At 38.1% G+C, this 22,804-nt stretch overlaps 1 protein-coding gene across 1 annotated transcript; it reads left to right on the top strand.

Annotated features, from left to right (window-relative positions):
* The first annotated feature begins 834 nt into the window (after positions 1–834).
* On the top strand, positions 835–21,476 carry Serinc3 (serine incorporator 3). The gene is made up of 10 exons (XM_076851877.1): positions 835–984; positions 6,624–6,785; positions 7,572–7,765; positions 9,005–9,084; positions 9,707–9,844; positions 12,930–13,099; positions 14,498–14,588; positions 15,454–15,634; positions 17,841–18,068; positions 18,712–21,476. The coding sequence occupies exons 1-10, from the start codon at positions 946–948 to the stop codon at positions 18,848–18,850; spliced, it is 1,422 nt and encodes a 473-aa protein (XP_076707992.1). The 5' UTR covers positions 835–945; the 3' UTR covers positions 18,851–21,476.
* The last annotated feature ends 1,328 nt before the right edge of the window (positions 21,477–22,804 follow it).

The raw sequence follows: 22,804 nt of genomic DNA, 5'->3' as shown, positions 1-22,804 counted from the left end.
TTGATCATTTGTAGCTTCATTAACTTCACTTGGCCCTTCCAGAAGAAAACACTAAACCATAATCTCAGAACCCACAAGAAGGCTCATGTTTTCTAACAGCTCCAACTTCTGCCATCTGTCTTTACTCTTCATAGAAAGTTCAGTTTATGACCACCAAAAAACATAATGACGTTATTTTTTTTTTCCCACTACTGGGAATTGAACCCAGAATTGTCCTTTGACATAGGAAACATTTCTTGGTTAACTTGGATCCAACCTTCTGTTCACAAGTCAAATATAAATTACTCAGAAAAGACTTCTATGACTACTTCCCAACTAAACTATATTTCCCTTATAAAGTGGGCACTTAAATATATATTTAATTATACATATAACTTTATATAATACATACAACTTATATACAAATATAATATATATAATTATGCATTTTCTCCCTGGTGCTGTGTATGCAACCCAGAGTACTCTACCACTAAGCTATTCTTTTATTGAAAAAATATTCCTTATACTTCTTCTTCACAGTTTTCATCACACTATGGCTTAATGCATTTATGTTCATCGTCAGTCTCCTCAACCTAGGTCACAAGTTCTATGAGGGTAGACAGCGTATCTCTTTGTGCATATCTATGCACTTCCGGACATCCTAGATCTTCAGATCAGCCTCCCAGTAATACAATAGACAGAGGAAAGCAGCTTTTGCATTCTTGCCCTCAAGGCAGACTTAGCCACGCCTCTCCCATCTCCTGCCAATCACAGGTGCCCTCTAGGCAGCTACTGCGGAGGGTAGTGGGCGGGACCACGCAATGACGCAAACCGCGCGTCGTGGGAGGGGGTGGGCTGTACTTCCGGCCCGAGATACCGTCGCGTTTCTGGGGCGACGCCTCAGCTGGCACTTAACATCGTGTGAGCACCTCCATCCGGACCGGCCACCTCCATCACAGCATCACCATGGGGGCTGTGCTGGGCGTTTTCTCCCTCGCCAGCTGGGTGAGTTCGGAGTCCTGTGCCCTCGACGGACCTGTGGTATTCAGGGAATGGCACTGGTCCCTATCCCAGATCCGAACGGGCTTCGGCCCCAGGTGCCCGCGGGAGAAGGAGCTAGGCCCGGGGCTGCGGAGGGTCTAGGCCACAGTCTACGATGTCCCCAGGTGGGCTTGGAGCTGCTCGGGTCGACTTCCGCATTCACGGAGGAACGTGGGAGGCCTAACTGCCATTGTTTACAATTCCGATTGCCCCGCCCCCGCGAACCTTCTGGACTCTAGGTTCCTTGGGCGCTGGAGTGGTACCAAGGAATGGGAGCCCTGCCGCGGGGGCCCGTGGGTTCATTTGGAAGCTCTTCTTAAGGTGGCGTCCTTTAATTTGGGACGGTTTGAATCATGTTTTTATTCCATAAGACGGGATTTGCCAAAGCTACGGAGTACGTGGCAGGATTGGGATTTTAACCAAAGCCTGCCTGCGGTTCTGGTGCAAGGGTGGCTCACCAAAACTGGAGGCTGTGGCCTTTAACATTTTGGGACCTGTACAGGTTATTTTTTTGTGAGGAAAAACACTGTTATTCCTCACATCGAGAACTGTTGTGCAGATAAAGTGACAAAGTGAATCACTTTGTAAACGGTAACCATTTTGAAAAGAAGATGTTAGGATTTTTGAAAGAGAATATGTTGAATTACCTTATTTATGCTTCAGAGGAGCATGGTTCCTTGAATCATTTCCTAATTGTTTCTTAATTCCCTATATGATGCAATTGACCAAAGATTCGGTCTCAGCACATTCCACTACTGTTTCTTAGGGACAGAAAATATTTTCTATCTTTTAAGGTTGTTTATCTTAAGAGAAAAAAGAAGTTAGGCCATTTAGGGGTTTCTTGAGCAGTTTTTTGATCTTGACTTAAATACACTTTATGTAGTTCATCTAATGCTAAATTCACTTTACGTAGTTAATCCAATGCAGCCCAAGTTTTATGAAGTAGTTATTAACTTTACAATTTTTTAAATTTTCTATTACATTAAACCGAAAAATCTTTACCAGTTGATTTAAAAGAATTTTTTAGTTGTAGATAAATACAATACTTTTATTTTATTTATTTTTATGTGGTGCTGATGATCAAACCCAGTACCTCACACATGCTAGACAAACACTATCACTGAGCCACTAGCCCTCACTAGTTGATTTTTACAGTCACTAATGGAATAAATCTATTTACAAAATAGTTAAAATATATACTTGACAATATTGATACTAAGGAGTGAATTGATTGGTATTTTGAAACAAAATGTCTTTCCTATCTTGATAACCTGAAAAACATTTTGGCTTTGAGTTCAAACTAGGATTTTAATTGATGCTATATCTAGAAATGGCTTTTATATTTATCAGTCCTTTTATTCAGTAGGAATGTCAAGGAGTTTATTATACCAGAGTGGAGTGAGTGCGAAGAATAACAGGAAATTAAGTAAGAAAGGCAGCAGTGGGGGCAGGGGACTCGCTCAGCAGTAGAGTGTTTGTCTTAGCATGCTGGAGGTCCTGGGTTCCATCCCCAGCAAGAGAAAACAAAAACAAATGGAAATCACATGGATATCCATTATATGGTCTTACTGGGTTGTGTTTTGTTTTGTCTCTTTTGAACCCAGGACCTTGGACATGCTAAAGACATGTTCGCTGAACCACAGAACTACATTCCTAGCCCAGTTTTACAGAGTTTAAGGACTTTGGCTTTTACTTTTAAGAGATAAGGGAAGCCATTGCAGAGTTTGAAAAGAGGATTGACATAATCTGACATGTGTTTTAACAAGATTGGTTCTAGTTGCTGTGTGGGGAATAGATAGTGGAAACGTAAGGATAAAACAATATAGGGAAGGAAAATCTCCCTCCTAAACTCACAAAAGAGAGATTAGCAAGAGGGAAAAAAATATAGATGTTTAATGTTTTTTTCCCCATAATACTGGAGATTGAACCCAGCAGTGCTGTACCTCAGAGATACATCTCAGCCTTTTAAAAAAAAATTTATTTTGATACAGGGTCTTATTTATTTATTTACTTATTGTGGTGCTGGGGATTGAACCCAGGGGTACTCACCACTTGGCTACATCCCAGATCTTTTTATTTTGAGAGTATCTCACTAAATTGTGGAAACTGGCCTTAAAACTTGAAGTTCTCCTGTCTCAGTCTCCCAAATAGCTGGGATTACATTGTGCCACTGCATCCCATTTGTCTTTGGGTTTTCTTTTCTTTCTTTCTTTTTTTTTTTTTTTTTTAGAGAGAGAGAGTTTTTTAATATTTATTTTTTAGTTTTCGGTGGACACAACATCTTTGTTTGTATGTGGTGCTGAGGATCGAACCCGGGCCACATGCATGCCAGGCGAGCGCGTTACCGCTTGAGCCACATCCCCAGCCCTCTAAAAAGAGTTTATAATTTGTAGCAGACATACACACTGGAATAGTTAGTGAGTAATTCAAAGGAGCTTATGTCCCTGACTTTATAGGGGACACAAAGAGGCTTCTATAGGAAGAATAAATAGTTGTTTTTTTGTTTTGTTTTGTTTTTATTCCCTTAGGAAAGACAGAGTTTTTAGGAGGGTAAATGGCAGATAAGATTTTTAATAATGCTTGTTTACAGAGGTGAAAGGTACTTCTTTAAACTCCCCTGGAACAGGAATATATGGCAGCCTAGGAGATTTCCCAGGAGTTGCTGCTTTTAGTCAGTTGAGGAAAGTTCTGAGAAGGCCTTTTCCTCCCTGCATTTATTGACTATCCAGTGTCTTCAGCTTAAAGTAATCTTTATACCACTTCAGGGACCCCACTGGGTCCCTACAGCAGTGAGATTGAGTTTATGCATAATCCAGATGAGAGTCAATAGTTGTAGCTTGAACCAAGGTGATGGTAAAGGATGCTATGAAGGAAGTCAAATCCTGGTTATACTTTGACGATGGTGCTGATGCGCTGACAAACTGGTTGAGGATTTTGGAAAATGAAAAGACATCCAGGATGATTGGGTTTTGGGCCCCAACACCTGAAAAAGTAGAGTTGTCTTTCAATGGAAAAGGGAAATGATATAACACATAGGACAGGTTTGTTGCACATTTACTCATTTTTACTATGTAAAGGTGCAGGAGATAGAACACTAAAGGTGGTTAGTTACAGGTATGATAGTTGGTAAATAAATGGATGTATTAGTTTGCTAGGACTGTATAACAAGGTATTACCCATTGGGTGACTTAAACAAAGGCAATTTATTGTCTCAATTCTTGGAGGTTGGAAGTCCAAGATTAACTCATTAAGTCCAAGTTTTCAGTTCTGCAAAAATAATAGTCAAATATTTCAGTTGCCGTAAGCAGTATATTTGTTGTTCATTTTAAGTTTTTGTAAGTCTTCCACATCTGGGACAATGGGACAGAATGGTTAAGGTTATCAACAAGGTTGATTCCTTCTGAATTTGGGAGAATCTTTTCCCTCCCGTGTCTTCTCTTGGGTTTGCTGGTGGTCTTTGACATCCTTTGGCCTGTTAAGCTCTGTCTTCATCTTCTCATCGCAACCCTGTGTTGCAAATCTGTGTCCACATTTCTCCTTTTTATGACTGACTAGTCATATTGGGTTTTGTGCCCACTATACACCAATATGGTCTTATCTTACTACATCTGCAGGGACCCTGTTTCCAAATTGGTCACAATCTGAGATACTGGGAATTAGGAATTCACCATTAGAGAGAGCACAGTTCAACCCATAACAGACAGTAGGTGATTACTGTGAAATTGTTTGAATTTATCAGGCAAAACATAGCTAAAGGGAGATAGTGTGTGAGTATAGATAAAATAAGTCTGAAGAATTAGTGCCAGTTTTTGCCTGTTTTATTTATTTATTTGCAGCACTGGGGGTTTAATCCAGGGCCTCATACATGCTAGCCAACTGCTCTACCATTGCACTTACACCCTCTCAGCTCTTTTTAACTTTTGAGGGAGGGTCTTGCTCCTTCCCTCCAGTTACTGGGATTATAGTATGTACCATTATGCTGGGTCAGAATTTCTGTATTTCTGTATTTCTGTTACCAGAAACAGACTTCATTTTGGTGTTTGGGCCTGATACTGGCTTGGTCTGTTTCTTACTAGCTATTGGAATTACACAATAAATATATAGAAGGGATTCAATGTATATTTATGTTCTGGATGTCATCATATTTTTCACACAGTAACCCTGTTCAGGTAGATGGTATTATATTCTTTTTACAGATGAGAAGACTAGGCTTTTAAGTTTAGCAGCTTGCTTCAAACCTTACAAAATCCTGGTGAAGTTCACACAAGGTATCATCTGTTAAAAACAAAAAATTATTATTGGGACTGTATTATAAAGCCAAAGTGATCCATTGTTTACATCTACTTCTGCTAATTCTGAATTAGCCTGACTTTGTCAAGTGACTGACTTGATAACCTCACCTGTCAAAAGTCAGTCAAGCAATTTCCTAATCAAGTATGCATATAAATGTTTCAAATTATATCCTTTCCCCTGGGTTGCTTGTTTCAGCTGATTTTTTTTTTTTTTAATCAGAAGTAAAAGTCACATAGCATAATATTGACTCTTATTTGTTTATTTATTTTTTGGTATTGGAGATTGAGTTCCAGAGATGCTTTACCACTGAACTACATCCATCCCCAAGCTTATTATCTTGAGACAGGATCTTGCTAAGTTGCTCTGGGTCTTACTAAGTTGCTGAGGCTGGCCTCAAACTTGTTGATTGTGAATAGTGCTCCTGGGAACAATTATCTTTTTGTATGAAAAAGTATTTCATTTTCTTTGAGTGTTTATACTTAGGTATGGAAAAACTTGATCAGATGATAATTCTGTGTTTTGATTTTTTTTTTTTTTTTTTTTTTTCTGGTACTGGGGATTGAACTTAGGACCTTGTGCATGCAAAGTAAGCACTCTTACTGCTGTGCTATAGCCCCAGACCATTTTATTTTATTTTGAGACAGTGTTCCCTAAGTTTTCCAGCCTGGCCTTAAACTTGTAATTCTGTGACCTCAACTCCCCAGTAGTTGGAATTATAGGTATGTATCACCATGCATATTTAACTTTTTGAGAAATCTCTTTGTTATTTTTGAATGGAGCTAAATGACTGTTGTTTTTATTATTTTTCAGTACTGAGGATTAAACCCAGGGCCTCGTGCATGCTAGGCAAGCATTCTACCTCTATCATTATTTTGGACCTTTATTTATTTATTTATTTTTATGTGTGCTGAGGATTGAACCCAGTACCTCACACGTGCTAGGCACTCACCACTGAGCCACAACCCGAGCTCTCTATCATTATTTTTTAAGAGGTCGCTGTAACAACTTTGGCAACTAGGGATTCTCAGGAAACAGCAAATGGAGTTAAGTTTATATCTTTCTTACATTGTTACAACACAAAAAAATATGCTCTCTGGATATAATTATTGGGCTCTTTGTTTTAGACACTATGTTAAATGCTCATTTTTAATTCAGCAAAGTGGAAGAGAGGAAAATTCTGTTGTTAGATCCATTTTACAGATGGAGAAATAGAACTAGATTATGTAACTTGCTGAGGTAAAGTGGCAGAAATAACATTGACTCCAGAGCACTGAAGGAGATTCAGACTGCTTGTGATGTTCTCTCTGCAGGTCCCCTGCCTCTGCAGTGGCGCATCATGCTTGTTGTGTAGTTGCTGCCCCAACACTAAAAATTCCACTGTGACTCGACTCATCTATGCTTTTATTCTCCTCTTGGGAACTGCTGTGTCCTGTATCATGCTGACGGAAGGGATGGAAACTCAGCTGAAGAAGGTAAGTAGAAATAACAGTACCCTTAACATGCTGACTTTTAAAAAAAAATTTTTTTTTGTAGTAGATGGATAAGATACTTTTTAAATTTTATTTTCAGTTTAATTATTTTTACTGTTATATTCAGTCAAGATCATTGTAATTTTAATTTTATGTATTTAAATTATTTTTGAGTGTAGCCAAGACTTGGTCGTTAGGACATTAGTCCTTTTTCAGATATAAAGGTGGTCAGAATGAACAGATTCAGGCTCTGGTTTCAAAACCCAGAGGAAACAGAGTTTAAAAGGGATCCTAAGCCTTTTTTTTTTTCCTTGTAGATTTAAACTTTAAGCAAGATTAGTCCTTCTCCTTTGGAAGAAATCTTTGATAGTTGGAAAATCTCATGGGAAAATTGAGATGACCTCATTAGCAAAGAAGAGAGCACTTTTGTTTTTGAGTGCAAGTTGTTTATACTCTTTGGAAACCATATTGTTAGTCAGTGGGAAATAAAAGACAAAAATCCCACAGCCAGGGCTGGGGTTGTAGCTCAGCGGTAGAGTGCTCACCCAGCATGTGTGAAGCCCTGGGTTCAATCCTCAGCACCACATAAAAATAAATAAAATAAAGGTAATGTGTCCAACTACAACTAAAAAAAGATAAATATTAAAAAAAAAAAAAAAAAAATCCCACAGCCAGCCTTGCAGTTGCTGAAGTGGTCAGTTTTATAAATCCAGGCTTTCCTATGGTGAAATAGAATCTCTGATTAACATGAATATTTCCATAACTTTGGAATTTTTTTTCCCCCCTCAGATTCCTGGATTCTGCGAAGGGGGATTTAAAATCAGTGTGGCTGATATAAAGGCAGATAAAGATTGTGATGTGCTGGTCGGTTTTAAAGCTGTGTATCGGATCAACTTTGCCTTGGCCATCTTTTTCTTTGCCTTCTTTTTGCTCATGTTAAAAGTAAAAACAAGTAAAGATCCCAGAGCAGCAGTACACAATGGGTATGTAAGACTGTTTGTCGTTGTATTATGGTGTGGCCTTTCCTCTCCTTCAGCAGGTAATGCGCCCATTCTGATGAAAGCAGTAGAATATGTCAGTCAGTGGGCCGGATGTATTTTTTATTTTATTATATTATAATACACATGAAATTGTTAATGTAATTTTCAGCTGGAGCCCTACAACATGGAGGGGACAGGGAGTTATCTTATTGCCCTCTTTTTTTTTTTTTTTTTTTTGCAGTGCCAGGGATTAAACCCAGGGTTTCTCACATATTAGTCAAGCACTCTACCACCAAGCCACATCCTTGTCCCTGTTGAACACTTTTGAACACATACACTGTGCTAAGCCCTACACACAATGCACATTTTCCTTTCTGCTGTTTAAATAGAAACATGTACTTGACACATTTAAGCAGTGTATGAAAAAGATAGTGAATATATATGGACTGCTGATTTTAATGCTTCCTACTCCTGATCACCAATTTCCCATACACACACACACATATATAATATTTCTCATTTGAAAACTGAAAACAGTTTTGTAAATTCTTGTAATCTCCCTTTTTATAGGTGTAGTAATTGAATTTCAGAGGTTAAATATATTTTGCCTGAGATCTTTCAGCCAGTGATTTCTCTTCTGCCATGCAAGGCAATTATTAAAGATGATACACTGAGGGGCTGTGACTGTGGCTCAGTGGTAGCACACTTGCCTGACATGTGTGAGGCACTGGGTTCGAGTCTCAGCACTGTATATAAATAAGTAAAATAAAGGTCTATCAACAACTAAAAGATGTATATATTGAAAAAAAGATGATACACTGAAAGTCAGATTTGGCCCTGGCTTTGCTGGTAATAAGCTGTGTGATTGTGGGCAATGTTTTTATGTCCTGTGTTATAAATGGAGGATTTGGTAATAAATTTTCTCACAAACCTAGTAGTTAATGGATCTGTATGTACTAACCCTATTAGAACCCATAATTCTAGAAAAGTCCTTATTTTAAGTGCTAAAAGTGGATTCTTACATTTGCATGTTTCTCTTATAATAAATGTGAATGAATTACTTTCTGTGCTGCTGATGTCTTTTATATGAAATATTGAATGAAGTAGCCTCATATCAAATGAATAAGCCAGTCATTCATTTTGGTAATGCTATTAAGGCTTTATTTTTGCATTTAGAAATTTATGTTTCTCAGTGTAAGAACTCAAATTAACATTACATAAATGCATTTTTGTTTTTAATAGGTTTTGGTTTTTCAAAATTGCTGCCATTGTTGGTATCATGGTTGGATCTTTCTACATCCCTGGGGGCTCTTTCACTTCAGGTATGGCTCACTACTGTTGGGTTAGTTATAAGATGTACAGTTTTATAGATGATTGACTTAGAGCTATACTTTCCTTAATGATTTTGCAGCCATTAACTGAGATGATATACTAATATTGCAGCAGTGATTGATTAAATCCAGGAGGCATTCAGCCTGTTCTCAGCTTTTTGGGAACCATATGCTAATCTTTTGGTAATATTTTGATAGCATATCGTCTTACTTGGCAAAATAAAGTTAATCAGAAACCTTGTCAATGTGAGGACTTGTAACTCTTCTATTCCATTATCTCATTTGTAACCTGCTTCCTAAACATGGCATCAAGTAACATTTGAGGCTGTCTGTTGCAATCTCCCACCCATAAAAGTAAAGGAAAGGACTTATATAAAACCAGTTGGAATGTCAGACCCTTGGCTCCCTTGGCACAAGCTAAAACAAGTTTTAAAAGGTCTGAAACCTAATAGGACACTGCTCAGAGAATGCTATTTGAGTTTGGAATTGTAGTAGTATTGCTATACTGCTGGGGACAGAATGTCTTAACTATATTGAAATCTTTAGAATGTTGAAAGTAATTCTGAAATGTTCTTCCTGTGGGAAAGAATAACTCCATTCTTTTGGTTTGTAGTCTGGTTTGTTGTCGGCATGGTGGGGGCTGCTTTCTTCATCCTCATCCAGCTGGTACTCTTGGTAGACTTTGCCCACTCTTGGAATGAATCATGGGTGAGTCGTATGGAAGAAGGAAACCCAAGGGTCTGGTATGCCGGTAAGTAGCTAAACTCACCTCTGAGAGCCATGCTGCTGCATTAAACAGAATGTACAATAAAATCTCCAGTGATTAAATGTATAAACTCCAATATAGAGCTTTTTAAAAAAGCTAAAATTTTCCAGTTGGGTTTCCAGAAGGGAACAGCAAAGATATTTTAAATCACTGGATTCTCTGAGCCAATTTATTTTGAGATTTATAGTATAACTACCTGTGTTTAGATAAGGAAAATATTTAGTGACGTACTCCTGGTTTGGGCAAACCTGTTTCAATGGACAGGGAAATCAAGTAGGTTCTACATTTGGGACAGCTGCCCATATACCTCAAGTGGATAGGGGTAACTGCTTTATTCAGAGTGTGACCCCACACCTCTTGTGAAAGCTTTCTGGTGGGAAAAGAAGACTTCACATTTCTAGGTAGGGAATAGAATTTAAAACCTATTTCATAATGGGGAGGGGCTTTGTAGCCTTCTGTTTATTAGGCTTTATTGCATTTTTAAAATAACAGTTGAGACTTCTCATTGCCAGTCCCATCCCCCATTATAAATAATAGATGCTGTGTCAAGAACTTGGAAAACAGAGGTCTGTCACAAAAGAAAAACACTCGGGGCTGTGGTTGTGGCTCAGTAGTAGAGCACTTTCCTATCACGTGTGAGACACTGGGTTCGATCCTCAGCATTATATAAAAACAAATAAGGGTGAAAAGAAAAGAAAAAATCTCAAGTTGTGGGAGTATAGCTCAGAGGAGAAGTATGTGCTTACAATGTGTAAGGGCCTCGGTTCAATCACCAGCACTGAAAGAGAAAACAAATTTCCCGTAGTCCAACTATCTAATAATAATTATTCACTGTTAACATATTAGTCTTTTTTATAGTCTTTTTTTACATGTACATACATATTTTTTGTGTATGAAATTCAAATGTGTGTAACATGGTTTTGTTTATTTTCTTAATGTATTGTGCATGTAAATGGTTTATAATTTGGCTTTTTTTGAACTTAGAAATAGCTTGTGAACTTATTTTGGCTTATGGTACAGAAGTAAGTACCTAATATGTTTGATTACATTTCTGATTGTTTCCTTAGGCTAAATTTCTAGGAGGAGAAGGATCAAAGTGCATAAGAGTTTTAAATGCTTTTAGTGCTTATACAAATTACTCAGTTTTTTCATTTCACTTATTTGGCTTATTTTAGAAGTATTTACACACACATACACTCACAAATTGTGTGTGTTTGTGTGTGTGTGTGTGTGTGTGTGTAAAGGAAAGTAATACTGTATTTACCATAAACACAAGTGATAGAAATTGATAAAGAGCAAGAGTAGGGATATAGCTCAGTGGTAGAGTGCCTTCTTGCATGCCCCAGGCTCAATCCTTAGCACTGCAAGAGAGAGAAAAAAAAATATTTATAAAGGACAAAACATGCAATTCCCTGCTTGTCTGCAATCCATTTTTTATTCTAGATGTAGCCACTATTATCTAACAGTTATGTATTAATGCAACATACATTTTTGTGTTTAAATATAAACAGGATTATATATGCTATGTATGTATAGTATTTATTTAATAACTGCATGGAATAATATCCATATAATTCTTTGGTATTCCATGGCACAGTATACCAAAATTTATTTATTCTTTATCCTATTCTTAGTCACTTGAAGTACTATTTTTTTTAGAAAAAGATTTAAAAATTTTTCTGTATCATTCATTCATCATGTTGGGCTGGGAACTCCTAAACTTCTTTACTTCATTCTAGTAAAATTTTATTTTTTTATCTATTCTGTTTTCTATAATTCCTTCCTTTGGAGAGAGTGGGGCAGTAGTGGGGATTGAACCCAGGCCTTTGTGCATGTTAGGCAAGCCCCTCTATGCACCCTTTTATATTTTTTGAGACAGGTTCTCTCTGAGTTTCTCAGACTGGCCTCAAACTTGTAGTCCTTCCTGACCCAGCCTTCTGAGTAACTGTGATTACAGGTGTGTGCCACCATACCCAGCTATACTTTTTTTTTTATTTAGAAAATTTTTATATAATTCATTTTGGATCATATAACTCTAGAAGAATTTAATGAGTTGAAGATTGACTGTACCTACCTTAAGGGTAGCTAAGTATAGAGAAATTTATCTCTATTCTGATGGAAAAACATTAAGAACTGTGCTGGTGGGGCTGGGGATGTGGCTCAAGCGGTAGCGCGCTTGCCTGGCATGCCTGCGGCCCGGGTTCGATCCTCAGCACCACATACAAACAAAGATGTTGTGTCCACCGATAACTAAAAAATAAATATTAAAAATTCTCTCTCTTTCTCTCTCTCTTCCTCTCCCTCTCTCTCTCTCACTCTCTCTTTAAAAAAAAAAAAAAAGAACTGTGCTGGTGACCTAATGTAGAAAGTTTAATTTTAAACATGTGAAATCCATCCAGATAAGTAGAAACCAATTTTCTCTCATAAGTCTTTGCTTCAAATTGAACACAGGTTTACTTGGTGTACTATACAGTCTCTTTCCTGTTTCTTAATTTCAGAATTAAGTAATTAATTTTTGGTTAACCTTATGACTAGAAAGAAGCATTCATGTAGATATTAGGAAATAGCAAATGATCCACTTTCTCATTGTTTGTGATCGGAAACAGTTTGGGGTAGCCAGTGGCCACAGAAGAAAAACTGTTATAAAAAGATGCCTGTTTTATTTACCCCTCTCACCTCCTGGCATATTGCTTTCTATGAATTGTGCCATTTTGAGGGCCCAGGAATCATCTAAGCTATGTAAAGCTTCTGGAACTACTTATTTAGCAGACAAATTAGCAGTTTACTCCAACTGGAATGACCAAATATTTGGTAATCTTGGCAATGAAACCAAATTAGATAATCCAGGAAGTGAATTCACTTGCTTCTTGGGTTTTAGAAATTAACATTGAGCCAACACAACCCGAAACTAACCTTGGGGCTTCTGAAATTTTGTTATAAATTCTTGACCACCATGAGGGTGGGTAATTTAATACGTCTTCATTTTTATATGGTATACAAAAGAATTTGGTCTTCATTGTAGAAGTTTTCTGAGAATTGTGGATATTTATATTTGTTTCTCTTTTTCCAGCTTTACTGTCTGTTACAACCTTTTTTTATGTCATGTCAATCATCGTTGTTGGGTTATTCTACACATTCTACACAAAACCAGATGGCTGCACAGAAAACAAGTTCTTCATCAGTATTAATCTGATTCTCTGCATTGTAGTTTCTGTTATATCGATCCACCCAAAAATTCAGGTATGGTTGTTTTCTGCTTCTTCCTGCTGTGAAAAGTTTTTGTTTTTGTGTTTGTATACCAAGGATGGAACCCAATGGGGCTTAACCACTGAGCCACATCTACATCCCTTTTTTATAGGTTCTGTCTAAGTTGTTGAGGCTGGCCTTGAACTTAAAATCCTCCTGTCTGTCTCAGCTCCTGAGCTGCTGGGATTTCACCATGCCCAGCCCTGTGAACAGTTTTTAATTAACACTAATTTCAAAAACTTAGTAACCCTTTAGTGAATTTATATCTGAGTTACCCTTTTAAATATTTTTCCATATTATATTGCAGTCTTCATAGTTACGAGTTAATAAGTATATATTATGTTATTGAGTGCCTCTGTCATGATTAATTTCCCTTTCATTTAAAAAAAAACCTGAGGGGGCTGGGGATGTGGCTCAAGCAGTAGCGCGCTCGCCTGGCATGCATGCGGCCTGGGTTCGATCCCCAACACCACATACAAAAATAAAAGATGTTGTGTCCGCCAAAAACTAAAAAATAAATATTAAAAAAAAAAAAAAGCTGAGGAACTTGAGAATTTATAGATCTTCTAAAACTGTGTAAGTCTTGGGAATGATTGTTATGAGTCATTAGTTAACATATTTTAGGAGAAATAGTTAACTTTAATATTAAAAACAAAGATTCATGCTCTTGGGTGTCATTTTTTAAACATTATATAGAGTTAATATGTACCTCAGTGGTAGTGAAGATTGGCCATACCTTAGAATAACTAAGTGTAGAGACATTGTGCTTGTTCTGATGGGAAAACATTAAGAACCGTGCTATGCTGGGGATATAGCTCAGTTGGTAGAATGCTTACCTCATATGCACAAAGCCCTGAGTTCCTTCCCCAGCATCATGATAAAAAAAAAAAAAAAAATCATTGCCGTTTTAGATATTAAAAGACATCTAGTCTTCACTTCTGGGTTAAAAGTGAGAAAACTGTAACCTGGGAGCCGGAAGATCATAAGTTCAAGGCCAGCCTGGGCAACTTAGTGAGACCCTGCCTCAAAATAAAAAACAAAAAGGCATGGGATATAGCTCAGTGAAAGAAGCGAGGGATCACCTCACTGATTAGTAACAGACTGAGCTGAGACTCTTCCTATTACACCAAGGGACTAAACAATCAAAGCTGTTGTGTGATGTACAGGAATTTTCAGGATCAAAGAATGCCTTGAGAGTCAGTAGATGTTTTATATTTCTTAATTCTTTTGCAAACAAACTCAGATTGACAGGTTGCTTGTCCACTTTCAGCTGTCAAGCAAAATCAATAGGTTCTCAGCTGCTAATAATTCAGCAAATCACAGAGAAGCACACTGGCTTTTAGAAAGAGAGACCTTGCAATCCCTTTGGCAGTTTTCCTTTTTATTCCCTAGGAACATCAGCCTCGTTCCGGCCTCCTACAGTCCTCTGTCATCACGCTCTACACCCTGTACCTCACGTGGTCAGCCATGACAAATGAACCTGGTAAGGAATGTCAACACATTTATACGATGAAAATAGGAAAGTACCTCTTTGGTGGGTGTAAAAACTAGAGGTAGAGCAAATATGAAACAGACAACAACATTTTAAATGTTGTAATTGAACAATGGTCACTGTAGATTTACAGATGTTTACCTTTTATATTTTATTCCCCATATGTAAGACCTAGGAAGACCTTTTGACACTAGTAAGAGCTCTTCACAAGGGTGACCTTGTTTTGGTCCTTTGTAAGGTTATTTTACTTTGTTGTCATAGACATGGCAGAAATAGCTGTAAGAAAATCTCCTTTTACAGCTGTTATAGGATTGTTCTCAATAGGTCATTCTGTGGACTCTATAATGGTAAACAATTATTGTAGCTCCCCTCTCATGATATTTTTTTTTTTAATTTTTAGTTGTAGATGGACAAAATACCTTTATTTTTTTATTTATTCATATGCAGTGCTGAGAATTGAGCCCAGTGCCTCACACATTCTAGACAAGCACTCTACCACTGAGCCACAACCCCAGCTCAGTAACTTAATTTTTATTAAATAACTATGTTAAAGCTTAGGATAAACTTGTGTGCATAAAGCCTTGGTACTATATAATTAAAAAGATCTTTCAGGTAAACTATAAAGCCAGGAAAATCATGCTTGATGTTTACGAATTTGACAGATACTGTCGTTTCTTGTTTTCTGAAACTAAATCACTAATTTCAGCACATATACATTACTGACTGCTGAGTTTCCAGCTGGATGAAGTATTCTCATGTTTCACATCAGCACTGAATGATATATAGGCAATTTCTTAATTCTTTCTTGGAACAAGATGAGCTGAAACTATGGATAATAAAAATTTCCCATTTTCAGATCGATCCTGCAACCCCACCCTACTGAGCATCATTACACACATCGCTTCACCAACCATGACTCCTGCAAATTCCACTGTTGTAGTCCCTACCTCTGCTCCACCATCGAAGAAGGGGCACTTTCTGGATGCAGAAAATCTTCTAGGACTTGCAGTTTTTGTTTTCTGTCTTTTGTATTCTAGGTAAGTTAAAAGGTGGTTAGTCTAAGGTTCTCATGAAAGATAATAATAGAATGAAGAAGGTATTTTGCTTTTAAAACTATTTTGAGGAATGGAAAAAACAGTTCTCTTTAATGAGAACTTCTTTATGCACCTCAGTTACCCAGCTATGTGTGTTTCTTTCTTTCTTTTTTTTTTTTGGTACTGAGGATTGAACCCAGAGTCTTGAGCATGCTAGGCAAGCACTCTACCACCTAGTGACATCCCCAGCTCCCAGGGGGGATTTGTATTTCTTAAAGTCAAGAATATCATCTCACCAGATAATTTCTCAAAGTCTTACAAAGAAATGAGAATGAAATAGTGGCTTTCAAAACTGGATGGATTATCTTTTTAGAAAAAAAATCTTGGGGCTAGGGGTGTAGGTCAGTGGTAGAATACTTGTCTGACATGTGGAGGGTCCTGGGTTTGATTCCTAGCACCACAACAAAATAACACAAAAGGAAAGCATTTTCATTCGTACAAAAATCCTGAACCCATTAGCAGTCACTCCTCAGTTACCCTCCTTTCTGCTTCTGGCAACCATTAATCTACTTCATGTGTCTGTAGATTTGCCTACTCAAACATTCCTTATGTAGTCATGGCTCACACTATATAAATACTTTTATATATTGATATACACAAGCACACATGTACACGTGTATAAAATACATAGGTTTCATATATAGTCCTGAAGGTTTTATATATAGTCCTGAGTATACAAGGATACTCTGAGAAATGCGTTGTTAGATGATTTAATTGTTCGAACATCGTAGTGTGTGCTTATTACATAAACTGAGATGGCACCAGTGTCATTAGGTTCTGTAATCTTATAGAACCACTGTCATGTGCAGTCCTGTCGTCAACTGAAACATAGTATGGCACTTGACTAAATGCAATAATGTCAGGTCTGACAGCTTTTGCTGAATAGTTTTGAGGTTGATCCTTGTAGTAACTTATACAGTAATTATTCCTTTTTTTAATAGAAAATATTGGATCCCATTGTGTAGCTGTAACACAGTTTGTTGTTAATCAGTTGGTGGACATTTGGGTTATTTCCCTTATGTGACTGTTTTGAAAAATGCAGCTGTTAATGTTTGTGTACAAGTGTTTTGTGTGGATGTATGTTTTTAGCTCTCTTGAACATAGGTAGGAGTGGAATTTCTCAGTTATTTGGTAACTATTTAACTTCTTAAGGAACTGCCAAAGTGTTCTCCATGTAGTGGCTGCATCATGTTATGTTCCCCCAACAAAATTTCCAGTTTGACCATATCCTAATCATTATACTGTAATTGACTACCTTTTAAATTGTAACCATACTAGAGTGAGTGGAGTAGCATTTTGTTGTGATTTTGATTTGTGTTTCTCTAACTAATGGTAGGCATCTTATTCATGTGCTTATTGGTAGAGCTTCTTTAATTTTCTATTTAAGACTTTTACTTGTTTTTTAATTAGGTTATCTTTTTATTGTTTTTATATATGGCTTGAGGTAGAGGTTCAAGACCATTTGTTGAAGAAACTCTCCTTTCTCCCATTGAATTGTCTTGGCATCTTTATCAAAAATCAGTTGACCACAAATGTAATAGTTTTATTTCTAGGCCTATGGTTTTGTTTCATTGGTTTGTATGTTTTACCTTAGGCCAGTACCAAACTGTTTTGATTACTATAGCTTTGCAGTAAGTTTTGAAATTGGGAAGTTGGAATTCTCTAAATTGGTCTTTTTTAAGATTGTTTTGGGTCATTTGTATTTTTATGTGAATTTTAGGATGAGCCTGTCAGTTTCTGTAAAAATAGATAATCAGAGCCAGGCTCCTGAGTACCTGTGATCCCAACTACTCAGGAGCCTGAAGAATAAGGGTCATAAATATGAGACCACCCTGGACGTCTTACTGAAACCCTGTCTCAAAATAAAACATAAAAAGAGCTTGGGAAATAGTTTATTAGTGAAGTGCCCCTGGGATCAATCCTTAGTACCAGAAAGAAAAGGTAGTTGAGATTTTGATAGGGTTTGCATTGGTTCTGTAGATCAGTTTGGGAGGATATTATTATTTTAACAGTATTAAGGCTTCCAGTCTATGGGTGTGAAATATTTATATCATTTTTATTTAGACCATTTGTTTAATATAATGTTTGCAGGCCAAAGGCAGCAGTTCATTTCATGGCCCCTTTCTGATTTGTCTTCCTTACTTTCCAGCATCCGAACTTCCAGCAACAGCCAAGTAAACAAGCTGACCCTCTCAGGGAGTGACAGCGTGATCCTTGGTGATACCAATGCCAGCGGAGCCAATGATGAAGAAGATGGACAGCCTCGACGGGCTGTGGACAATGAGAAAGAGGGAGTGCAGTATAGCTACTCGTTTTTCCATCTGATGCTCTGCTTGGCTTCCTTGTACATCATGATGACACTGACCAGCTGGTACAGGTGAGGCACAGACAATAAGGTGGAAGACCACTTAGCCCCTTGGACCGCTTGTGACTCTTTATCTATTGTCCTGACCGTATCACCCCTTATTTTACTCCTGTAATAAGCTCTGCTCGGTGCTCTCTCTGAAAGACTTTGGACTTTCTTCCCTCTGGATTTAAAACCCATTTGGAATTCTTTGCAGTGAAAATATTTGGGAGTTTTTCTGGACTTGATTTATTGAGAGAGAAAATCACGATATTTTATAGGAGCTTAACCCATCTTTGTAGACAAGTTTTCTCTGTACATAGAGATGGCCATATCAAAATATTTTGGTCAGAGTAATAATGTGCTAAGGAAGGAACGTTTCAGGGAGGCCCATTTTAACCTAGACTTTTACCAATAATTAGAGCAGCCAAGTGGTCCTGAAGCATTTTACCCAAAGAATAGCTGAAGTCTTTCATGCTGACAAGAGGAAAAATGCTATTTGAGAGGCCAAATATTTGCTCATAACAACTAAAAATAGCAGCTTCTTCAACTTTCCCCTAGAAATGTACTGGGGTACTAGTGCCAGCCAGGTTTCACAGGGGAGTTTCTTGCCTTAACTAGGGTCTGCAGGATGCTGGTACCAGGTTCCTTTACCTGACTCTTTTTGTTTTCTTAGCCCTGATGCCATGTTCCAGAATGTGACTAGCAAGTGGCCTGCTGTGTGGGTCAAGATCACCTCCAGCTGGGTGTGCCTCCTCCTTTATGTCTGGACCCTTGTGGCTCCATTAGTCCTCACCAGTCGGGATTTCAGCTGAACTTCTGAATGCCAAGGACACTGCTGAAGTTCCTAAAGGTCTCACCTTTGCTGAAAACTCATATCCCTTTTAAGTTTGCTTCGACTAAACTATTAAGTGAACGCTTTGCAAATTTGACTATATTCTGGTTTATATCAAAAAGCAAGATTGAAAATGCTTGATGCAGAATCTGAACTTTTCATTTTTATGTATGTTTATTTGTAAGGATATAGCACAAGAGAACATTTTTGCGTTTTTAAAGAGAACTACAGCTGTGCTGTGAAGAGAGTTCTTTATAAAGATATGTAGGGTTCTACAAATATCGTTTAAAATATAAGATAGAAGAATATTGGATATTTGAAGCTATCATTAATATATTTCTATTGCATTCTCCTTAAAAAGAAAAAATGCATTTATATGACATTTCCCTCCATGAAAATCTTTATTGTGTGATTTAAGCACATTATTCAGTGCGTAAACTCTTTGGAGGTGTGTCGCATCATCATTCTTGGGTAAGGATCATGTATGTGGGTCCTTCTCCAGAAGCGTGATTGCTGATGAGGCTGCTGCTTCTACAGCTTGAGTTTATTTACTTTTTTAATACTACAGCATTGATGAAGCTTGATATAAGTCTGTGGCTTTGCCAGATATGTTAATTTCAATAAATGCTTTGTAGGTTTGATTAAAATGAAGATTCATTTGGGGAAATACCGCAATGTCTATGTAATGATCTTGTCATGAGTATGTAAAAGTAAAATGCATGTAAGTTATATATTTGCACTATAAAGGTATTTGATTACAATAGAAAGACATTAAACTTTTAAGGCCCTTTCTTTAACAGCTTTTTGAGTTAATAGCCATGCATTATTTTTTGGACAGTCACAGGTTTATCTAGCATCACATCAGGATGCCCCTGTTCCTTCTGAGTCTTGAACTCATTCAAAAATTATCCCGATTATCTTCTCTGGGTAAGACTTTGGTAGATGAGGAATAGTTAAGGCACTGTCAAGAAATATAATCCAGAGAGGCAGCATACAAGGAGGTAGGATTAAAGCAATTCTTTTAACAAAGATTTACTGGGTGTCTATTCCACAGCAGGCCCTGGAACACAGCTTTAAATATGACAGACCACAGGCTCTTCCTTCTTGGACAGTGTAGAGGAGTGTGAAAATGAGCTGATGGGTGGTTCTGATGTGAGTTAGTGCTGTGATTTTGGGATTGCAGGAATCAGGAGGACAGGTACCTGGGGTAGAGGGTGTCACAATGGACTTCCTAGAGAAGTGCTGTTAGGAGTAAGCTAGAGAGACATGATATAGTGAAGTGACATTGCTGAGGATGGACAGAACTACACTTAAAAGCAGGGAGATGGGAAAAAAGTGTTCAGTGAAGCCGGAATGGAGGGGGAGAGAATATGGGGACTGAGTTCTGAAGTGCTTTATAGTCCCTCATGAGAGTTTGGACTGTAATGTTAAGGGCAGCAGAGCGCATCTTCAGAGCAACATGCACAAACTGTGTCTTTGGTCACTTGGGCTGATACAGAGAGGATGGATATAGAGAGATGATACCAGAAGCAGTTCATAGGAAATTTGAAATAAAGAAGTAGAAGGGGACATGGGGGGAATGAGAGTGAGGGCTACTTGGTAATTAGAATTTTAACACTGGAAATTAATTAGATATGGGGGGAGGGTAGAGTCCTAAGTGCTTCTGATTTAATCATCCAGGTAGATGGTGCTGCACTTAGATTGGAAGCAGCAAGAGCACAGGTGTAAAATGACAGAGGTGGTCCCTTCAGAATGAGTACAGTCTTGGGAGCAAGCTTTTAGGTTTGCACCCCAACTTTACCCCCACCCCCAAATTGGGGATTGAACCCAGGAGCGTGTTACCACTGAGTTATATCCCCAGTATTTTTTTATTTTAAGACAGGGTCCAAGTTGCCCAGGTTGGCCTCACACTTCTGGTCCTCTTGCCTCAGCCTCCTGTGTTGCTGGGATCACAGGCCTGGGCTACTACCATGCTTGGCAGCTTCTTCATTTTTCAGCTGCCAAACTGGTCAGCCAATATTTACTGAGTACATACCACATTTTATGACTTAGGGCAAATGACTTTACCTCTCTGAGCTTCAGTGTTGGTACCTAGAACCTGTGTACTGATGTACTTAGATGGTTTGAAGAATGCTTAACACACTTAAAGCACTCTTGATAGGAGCTGCTAATCTCATTATGGGTTAAAGTGAGACTGGATGAGATTCAAGGGTCACAGATGTTCAGAATCTGGTAGAGGCTGGATTTGAGGTATTCTTATAGAATTAACCAGATGAACATAGAGGTGGAGATAGGGAAGCAGAGCTTGAAACAAATGGTTGGAACTGCTGTCCTTCAAACCAGCCGTGTATGTCAGGCTTGTATGTGGAAGTAAAGTGCAAAGGATTTGAGGGTGAATGAGTTTGGCCCTTGGTCTTGCCAGAGTAAAGCAGATTCCCGTTCCTTAATAGCAGGGGAGCCAGAAAGAATTCTATAGGTTCTAAACTTCAAAAACATTATAGTGCCCCCCTCTTCCGCCTTATGTAATTCAATATAAAAGCAATACTAAACTGTAAAATAATGTAACAAAGTCCAATAAAGGTTTTTATTTATTTTTTTTCTCATGATGATAGTTTGATATTAATTTGAAATAACAAATTCTCTTTAAAGCTTGGGGATAATGTCCCTTTTGTTGGTCATCCCCTAAGAATGAATGAAGTCTGTCTGTGAATAGGAAACTCAGTCATTGACATTCAAGAATTATACACGTGAATGCTGAATTATACATAAACGTTAATAATACCAACATTTTGAGTAAGCGAAGATCATGCTTCAAAGCAGGGTGGTGTTATGAATCATCAGATCCCATGGTTTCATCTCATTCCAGATGAATCACCTGGTGTTTCATCAATAAGAACAGGTTGGGATGGCCTCTTAGGTCAAGGCCTTGGCTTTGTGGTCAGTAGCATGTTCTAGGAGTTCATTAAAGCAGCAGCTGCTACTTTGACCTCATTAGAGCTGGGAGAGAGCTGTTAAGTTTTGGTTTACCTTTTAGGTTGGCCTTAAACTCGGTGGGGAATAAAACTTTCTCTTGATAGCCAAAGATAACTGCCAAAGAATGATCATAGACCTGGTTATAAGGATAATTTGATGTTCCAGACCAAACCATAACTCAGGTCTAATTTAGAGCAGGACAGCCTTTTTTGTCAATTGTAAAATATAGTCAAGTAAAAGTCTTTGCTTGACTATATTTTTCTTTTTACCTGTTGAACGTGAGTATTTAGATGATGTGCATTTGATTTCTGGAAATTAGTAGCAGGTACCAGGCTTATGTTTCTTCACGGGAGCTGCTGGTCATCTTTCTCCCTTTGTGTTGGCCTATCCATCCTGTTACCCAGGCACCCAAATCAGTCCGACTCCTCGGTGATGTCCTGATGACTGCTGGGTGACTCAAGTTACACCTTGCCTCTTTCCTCAGGTGAAGAATAATAATAGATACCACATAAATAGCTACATGTGCCAGGCTGTGACTAGATAATGTGTACACCCCTGTGAGGTGCTGAGTCCCCACACCCCCTGCCCTTAAATCAAACTGAGGCTTGGAAAGTAGTCAGACTTCCTGTTGCCCAGGAAGAGGTGAAGAAGCAGGGAGTCAAACCTGGGGCTTGACTTCTAAGTTCTTTTCTCAATACACCCTTTGTCTGGATCCAGGAGGTTATACTAGAGACTGCTTGGAGACGATGGAGGGGAGTAAGCTGGCTCACGACACTACCCATCATTTTCAGGAAAGTTAGTGACCACCTGACAGCAGTCATTATTTTACTAGGTCACTATTGCTAGTTGCTGGCACCTAGTCAGGTAAGAGCATGAACACTTGGTTAAAACTTCCCCCCAAGGAAAGTGATACCCTAACTGATCTTCTGACTCTCCACATTTATCATTATTTGGTTTGGGG

Source organism: Callospermophilus lateralis, chromosome 3 (genome assembly GCF_048772815.1).
Source record: "Callospermophilus lateralis isolate mCalLat2 chromosome 3, mCalLat2.hap1, whole genome shotgun sequence".
In the NCBI taxonomy this organism is placed as follows: domain Eukaryota; kingdom Metazoa; phylum Chordata; class Mammalia; order Rodentia; family Sciuridae; genus Callospermophilus; species Callospermophilus lateralis.
The sequence above is the reverse complement of the archived record's forward strand: the minus strand, read 5'-3'. Positions and strand labels throughout refer to the sequence as shown.

What these genes read in the sequence shown, in the direction of transcription:
- Serinc3 (XM_076851877.1), top strand. Translation starts at nt 946, where the DNA reads ATGGGGGCTGTGCTGGGCGTTTTCTCCCTCGCCAGCTGG. An exon ending in CCCAAGGGTCTGGTATGCCG is followed by an intron (nt 9,845 to 12,929) that starts GTAAGTAGCTAA and finishes CTCTTTTTCCAG; the next exon opens with CTTTACTGTCTGTTACAACC. An exon ending in AGCCATGACAAATGAACCTG is followed by an intron (nt 14,589 to 15,453) that starts GTAAGGAATGTC and finishes TCCCATTTTCAG; the next exon opens with ATCGATCCTGCAACCCCACC.